The sequence below is a fragment of the Eptatretus burgeri genome, chromosome 2, assembly GCF_056783735.1.
Source record: "Eptatretus burgeri isolate ZD-2024b chromosome 2, Ebu_testis_v1, whole genome shotgun sequence".
Taxonomy (NCBI): domain Eukaryota; kingdom Metazoa; phylum Chordata; class Myxini; order Myxiniformes; family Myxinidae; genus Eptatretus; species Eptatretus burgeri.
In genome coordinates, this window is record NC_140962.1 from 133,909,073 (window position 1) to 133,916,881 (window position 7,809).

Below are 7,809 nucleotides of genomic sequence, written 5' to 3' on the forward strand. Positions count from 1 at the left end.
AGCCAAAAACGATACATAGCACAATATTTCAAAAAGTTGTGGACGGATTCGGACGAAACTTGGTGGTCATGTTGCGGTAAGGAAGAATTGATTCAATTTTGAGGAAGATACGAATCTGGATCTGCATATGAGAATAATTTAATTTTTAATGTGATTCTTCACTATTGAGAGATGGGGCCAAAAACGATATATGGAATGATGTTTCAAAAATGTATTTTGGCCCGATATGTTCTTGTGGATCAGGCATTGTGTGGCGGAGGTCTCCCGAGTGACCTCGTTTTTCATGTGACCTTTAATCGAGATCAAACCTCACAGTGGGTTGACATCTAATGTGGACTGAGGCATATCCATCGACGCATTAATTTGTTTGTCGGCGATGATTATAGAATAGAGGACTAAATTTGGCCTCTGTTGACTGTTGTAGTGAAAAAGGCTTGTTTTGACGCTGTATACTAACGACATTTTAACCTATGACAAGTCTGGAGACGGCGATGGTTCACGAGGAATGTACACGGTTCGCCTTTTTTTATTTTTTGACCTTAGAGGGGACGCCACGGGCAAACTGGCGGGAATCGGGGAAAAATATAAATGATGAAAGTTGTAGTACTCGAAGAGCACTACTTGCATACCAACTTTCATTCGAAACAGTTGAAAACCCTAGGAGCTCGATGCCCAATTTATTGATTTTTTTTTTGACATTTTCTAAGTTCGTGACCTTGGGACCTTGACCTTGGGACGAAAATCAAAAATCGAGCTCCGTGGGGCTATGCAGGTGCCATTGGGCTAACCAAATACTGAAACCCCTGCCAGATTCGACAAACCCCCTCGGAGAAGATGTAACTTGAAACCGGCTACCCCTAAAAACATGTTTTTTTTGGGCGTGGCTCCGCCCATAATGGGCGCAGCACGCCCATTCTCTGGAAAACACAACTCGATCATGATACAAACCTTGCACCCTAATTTTATCAAGATCGGATCAAAGCCCACGGAGCTATGCTCTGGACAGACAGACAGACAAACACCCATAACGAATATAGTGGTCACTTCCTCATGAACCAAAAGTGACAAAGGGTGGCATTCTAATGGAATTGTTGTCTTCATTCATCCCCACTCCACAGGCCGGCATTATGGTGCGGTGAGCTGTGAGGGGTGTAAGGGTTTTTTCAAACGCAGTGTGCGTAAGAACCTAAAATATGTGTGCCGTGGTGGTCGTGACTGCATCATAAACAAGCATCATCGAAATCGCTGCCAGTACTGCCGTCTGCAGAAATGCGTCGACGTTGGCATGAAGCAAGAGTGTGAGTCACACATTCCTTCAACGATTCGTCTGCACTTCATCTGCCCTCCTGGTGCATCGTAAACTCTTTTTCAGTCACCCAAAACAACTCGTTCTTGATTTATTTATTATCATTATTTTTAATTTTTTTTTTTACAAACTCAATATTTCACACTTGGTGCTGCATAATTATAGTGTTGAATGTCTGATTAAATATTCATTAACTTTCCGTGGCTTTGCCTCCATCACTCGTCAGCCGTGCAGTGTGAGCGGAAGCCAATTGAGGCATCGCGAGAAAAGCCATCAAACTGTGCTGTGTCTTGTGACAAAATATACATACGCAAAGACCTGCGGAGCCCGCTGGCAGCCATGCCGACCTTTGTTTCTGACAAAGAAAGCAACAGGTGAGAGATTCAAATTCGTATATGTTAACTTGGAATCTTAAAGGTTTTGTTGCTACTCACTTAAAGAAAGAAAGAAAGAAAGAAAAAAAACTTTTCAACAGAATGAGTCAACATTCTATTGAAAAGTATTGTGTGTTTAAGTGCCGGTCCCCCATATTTTGACCGGGAAAGTGTTCGTTTTGCATAGGATTCGGAGAGAAATGCTGGAATCTATGCATTAACATGCATCTGCCAGTCTCGTCCTCTACCTTCCGTCACTTGTGCATCTAATTGCTGAAAGGAATGAAAATGAACCAAAAGGAACAAGTTTTCTTATCATACATAGTTCCTTCGTAATCATGTGTGGTATGCGGTGTGTGCTGTTCATAATTTAAAAAAAAAAAAAAAAAAAAAAATATATATATATATAAATATATATATATATATATATATATATATATATATATATATATATATATATATATATATATACAGTAGTACCTCTACTTACGAATTTAATTTGTTCTGGGAGTAGTTTCGTAACCTGAAACCTTCGTAAGTAGAGACCCTTTTGAATGTAAATGCGCTAATCCGTTCCAAGCCCCGCAAAATTCGGACATTTTTTTTTTAATAAATCATAAAAATGCATCAGAACATGAAACAAATACATGTTAAAATTAGATTACCGCACAATAAACATAAAACGAGAGGCACATAATGTAAAAAACAAAGAATAAAGGAAATAATAAAAATATTAATTTACCTTTTAACTGCTATTCTCGTTAATAACTGCGCCGAATTTCCCTCGCCTGTATCCTCCTTCACGAGGTCAGTGAAGATGGCGGTTGCCTTTGCGCAAATTATGGCCTCTGTCACTGTGTCACCAGCGATCTCTTTCTCCTTTATCCACACGAGTAACAACCTCTCCATCTCATCGTTCACTGCCGACCTCCTCTTGGAAATGACAGAGAGGCCTTTGGAAGGAGCCGTAGCTTTTAGGGCTTCCTTTTGTTTTATTATCGTGCCGATCGTAGATATATTACGGCCATATTCTTTTGCGAGATCAATCAAACGCATCCCCTTTTCATACCTTTCTATTATCTCTTGCTTTGTTTGTATGGCCAGAAAAAACTCTTCTTCTTTTCTCCTTGTCCACTTTTCTTCATTGCTTTCTTGGGGTCCATTGTGAATAAAAGTTACTGTAATCCACACGCGTACTGTACTGTAACACTATCCGAGAACTTCGTAGCGGGACCATAGACTGTATACAGTATAACTATATTTACAGAGCGGGACGGGGACACGAAGAGCATGCTGGGATACACGCATACGCAAAGGGTTGCCAGGCAGATTTTAGGCGATAGCCAATGGCAGAGCAGCTACAAGTTTGTTTACGTTCGGGAAACTCTGGGAGCAGCGAAAAGCAGCACGTACTGTACTGTATTTTTGACTTCGTATCCTGAAACGCCTTCGTAACTAGAGGCGATATTTTCCCGTTCAGGCGCTTCGTAACCTGAAACATTCGTATGTAGAGACATTCGTAAGTAGAGGTACCACTGTATATATATTTAATTCACCGAAAGGCATTGGAAACTATTTTCATTTCCGTTTCTACTCTGTCATCTTCGATGCCCTTTTGTATGTCCCCAGTGCTTGTATTATTATTGGCGTTCAATGAGACAGGTGTACTTGTCTTGTGTGTCGTGTGTACGTGCCTGTCTTGGTATTGTATGCACTCTTCAAGCGTTGGACGAAATAAGGTGAAAAGTCTGTGGTTGTACTCTTGGCGTTCATGGGAACGCTCTACGAGGTTTGAACTTCCACCATCTTAGATTTTTAAAAAAACTTTTATGTGAAAGTGGGGAATCCTCACAAGAAGTGGGTGAATCATTATACCTGCCAATCCACTCCTGCCACCACTGAACAGAATAACTTGAAAACTGGATGCTATCACTAAAAAATAAATCTTCCTCTTGGAAGTTGTACAACACAAAAAAAAAGTTTCCCACCTCCCTTCGCCACTCCTGTTGGGAGAGGGTGTTTCTATTTGCAAGAATTTTGAAAACGCTGGCACCGCTTTGCCCGAAGTGACAAGCATGGAAACTCGTTGCATGACCCCTCTGCGTCAATCGAAACGCCCTTGTGGTTGACAAAGCCGGCAACCTTGTGGCCACCTCGTGCAGACTTTACAATACCTCACTGAGGCAATCGTAATTTCAAATTTCAGGAATTGCATTGCAAGTTGGTGGATCCGCTTTGGGGAACCTTCACTCTGAAAATTTTAAATTGAGTTTGTTGATGAAATTGTATTTGGCAACAACTTCCGCATGAAAATGTTTTTCAGTCGATGTTGGCAAATACCTGAAGACTATTTGGAGTTGTTTGTAAATAAACATCACCTTTTTTTTCTGCAATCGCGCAATGTTACTTGCTTATTGTGCACCCCCTGCTGTATTCCAACATTCCTATTCAAGAATGGTACCTCTGTGTTATCGTCAGCGTTGAGCCTTTCTCGACTGTTTCTTTGGGTTTATGTTGGATGATTTCCTGAAAGACATAATCACTGTCGTCTCACATTCCCCTCCCCACCCCTTCACCCATGATCTCACACTTATTTATTTATTTGTTTATTTTTCCCCCTACCGACATTCTACTTATTGAATAGTTGGAATGCTGCACTGTGCCCACATTACCGTACATTGATATGAGGAAAAGCAAATATGGGAGCAATGTTTGGCTCACTTTTTCTTTCTCGTAACAAAAACTTTAATGGGAAAGCAAATGCCATGGACACAAACTTGGTATGTACGTATTGGTGTGCACAAGTTGTATTTCAGGGGATTTGTTTCACTTTGAAGCATTTCCCTGAGAATTTGTTTTTAACTTGACATTTAAAGACCAATGGTATGTTTGCTATGATTGCAACTGTGAAAAATTATTTTTTGTAAACGTGGCACAGTGCAGGAGTTTGGCTTTGACAAATAATTTGGCCAGTTAATAAATAATAAACAAACCTTTATCTCCTTTTTAGATAAAGGCTACAATTATTCCTACCTTTTTGTGGGATTGGCTGAGGAGCGTTTTTGGCCTGTCTTTCGCAAACAGACTGACCAGATGTTTGACTGAAGGTAACATGAAGTTGATTTGTTCGTTGTGCTGCCGATAACTCCCCTCATCTTTGCTCGAGACACCATGGGATATTTAACATCCACGAACACTCTCGTGCTGGCAGATGGGTCCACCGGCCTGACGTCCTTCTGAGGGATGGTGCATGTGTTGCAGAGCCGGGTATCGGCTGCGAGCACGACCGCTAAGTGGGGCAGTAGGGGCGATTCTACGGAACACCCGGAATCTAGATCATACCTTTCGGAAAACTCCGAGGGTATGGGTCCCTTACCTGACTGTGAATCGTCAATAATTCCACCACATGGTACAGGGTTATTTGCCAATCTTCAAAATACCTAGAGATCCACGTGGTGAGTTACCGAGTATTCACATCCTCGACGGCACTCTTACGAGTCGAGCCTTAGCGTGCCCGACCCGTGCGCAACCCGAGCGGATGGTTGCCAAAGTCCCGTCGGTCCAAATGTACATTTACAGTGGCAACAGCCTTTATAAGTCACCAACACGCACCATGCTAAGCCAATGGAAGAAACAGAATGAGCTGATACATTTAACAAATGTATTTATTTATAATGGGGGAAGGGGGGGGGGAAGCATGCAAGAAGCAGAGTTATCCGACTATAGAGATGCAAGTATGTACAGCAAAGAGCACTTAAACAATTCCTACTTACAGATGGGCCCACCGACAGATACCCTGAAGGACATGGACCTGTCCAACTCGTGTGGTTCGGCTGACACGGGCGAACCAGGCCAGCGTCGAAATGCGATGACAGAATCCAGAGCTCCCTTCAGCCTCGTCCTGGCAACCAAAACTCTCCTCTGTATCCCAAACTGTCCAGAAGGCAGGTTTCTCTGCCACTTCTCCAAGTCTTTGAGTTGAACGTCAAAGCGAGGGCTGATAACTCCACACTTTTTCAACCTGACCGTCAGATTGACCACAACCTTGCCTGCTCGATGGTCATCAACTATCTCCAAAACTCTCTTGTTCACTGACAGAGAGACGGCACGCAACTGACTTGCGGTTCTTGTGGAGGAAGGATCTCTCTCGTCCGATCGTGCCGCAACCTTATTCACCCTTCTCCAGCGGGGGGGGGGGGGAGGGAGGCGGGGTAGGGGGTGAGGGGATGCCTCCACCCTCCCCGCTCTCCCTCACTGGACGGTTTTGGTGCACAGAATCGCTCGTCGCCCTGTCATTGGCCAAAACGAGCGGCAAGTCCGTCGATTGGCCCACAGGCTTGGTGACCATGCGGACCGCCTTTCTCACCGCCGCGGAGTCTGATTGGCTGAGTGGCGGCCACCTCACTCGTGGCCGAGGGCCGCCGCGATTGGTCGAGGACCGACGTGAGGCTCCTTCTTGACCTCCGCCCACCATGGCGTCGGCCAGAGCGAGGTGAAGGTGAGGGTGATGCTGGCGTTGTTGTAGTTGATGGTGGTGTAAAAATAAAAGAAAACCCTGACGATCAAAATAACTCCGCAGCGCATGAACATTTGATTTCCCATTAAACAAGGGGAAAGGGGAGCTATCTATCCACATTTGCTTATCAAAATAACTGAGCTACAGGATCTGTATGTTGAGTGCTCATGGCTTCCAGATTCGTAACACATGCATCGATGCCTCGCCCCATATGAAACACCAGGATGGCAGTTTAAATCTGGATTGAGATTTGAACCCAGGCTATATACAGCTCAAAGGTGAGTGTGCGTACCACTAAGCTATCTTGCCTGCCAGCCCGGAGCAAATACCGTACCAAACAAACTATCCACTCAAATAAATTCTACATTGTAAAGTAACCGTTGAACGATATTATCTACAAATGAGAATCTGTGAGCTTGACCTGAGGATATCATTTGTATAATTTGCTTTGCAAATAAAGATGCCCACTACTCTCTCTGGAAATTTACTTCCACCTGTGGTGTAATCCAAAAATGGTACATTTTCTGTTTGGAAGATGTCAGAAATAGTTTCTCTTGACGGATTGTCCATCACACCCAGAGAGGTTTATGTGGCCTCTGCTGCTGAAATTGGGAAGTATCAAAAACACTCCAGATTATGTCATGAACATGCTCATTGTTTGTCTGCATGCATTATACCGTATATTCAGACTAATTTTGACAGTTAAAGTAAGTACATCTTGTCAGATTTGATTGATGTGATAGTAGCATAAATGCAATGTTAAAAAATGTTTTCTTGATGCATGTTCTTGCATGTTGTTTGTGGTTTTGTGTAAAGGAAAATTATTCCCCCCCTCCCCCTTCACACTCCAACCCCTTTCCCATTTCATTTCTCCATAACCCCCAGTCAAAACTGCCTCTTGAAGCATTCTCCGCTGCATATTTCTTTGCAACTTCACTCAAGGAAGAAAAACATTTGTTACCATTGTTGTAGAATTTATTTGTTAACATTTTATTTGTTCTATTACTTTTAATCAACCGTTTCACCGACTGCAAATCCTATTATTCAAATGACAGACACCGATCAATTCACTTGCCACAATGTGAAAGTACATTACATCACAGAGTTTTATTTTTACTTGAAAGCCAAGGAGTACAACCCACTGTGGTGGTATACATCCACACGTGCTTGCACTAAAACAAGATTACAATTTCTGGTATTTATAATGCTTTGCTGGGATAGGGGAGGGGGCTGTTAAAGCTTAAACAAAGAACTCCAACTGTAATACGTGTCTTCTAGGTGAAAAGAAAATGATTTAATCATAACAAAAGGTACTGTTATCAACCAGGTCACTTTGTTCCATAGCAAGACATTCCTTTTATCAATATTTAGGGCAAAAGACTCTTGGCCAAAGGGAAGCATCACTGACAGCCAATTCGACTTGTAGCATAAAATTAAATTTATAAAACACCAGCAACAATTGCAATTTAGAGTACATTAATATAATTATTTTCTTCCACAATTCCCCCCTTTTTCCTTATAAGTAAAATTTGAATAATTATATTACACATGATCACCATAACCCATTCCTGGAGGAGAAAAATACATCACACAAGTTAAATCAACAATGGCAG

At 42.4% G+C, this 7,809-nt stretch overlaps 1 protein-coding gene across 11 annotated transcripts in view; it reads left to right on the forward strand.

The window, feature by feature from the left end:
• Positions 1–7,809, forward strand: part of LOC147033197 (nuclear receptor subfamily 2 group C member 2-like) — a 141,618-nt gene that overhangs the window by 25,450 nt on the left and 108,359 nt on the right. For all 11 annotated transcript variants that reach the window (XM_085871334.1, XM_085871332.1, XM_085871325.1 and 8 more), the window contains 2 exons: positions 1,119–1,298; positions 1,533–1,680. In XM_085871334.1, the coding sequence (XP_085727460.1) occupies positions 1,119–1,298; positions 1,533–1,680 (328 nt within the window). The remainder of the gene's footprint in view (positions 1–1,118; positions 1,299–1,532; positions 1,681–7,809) is intronic.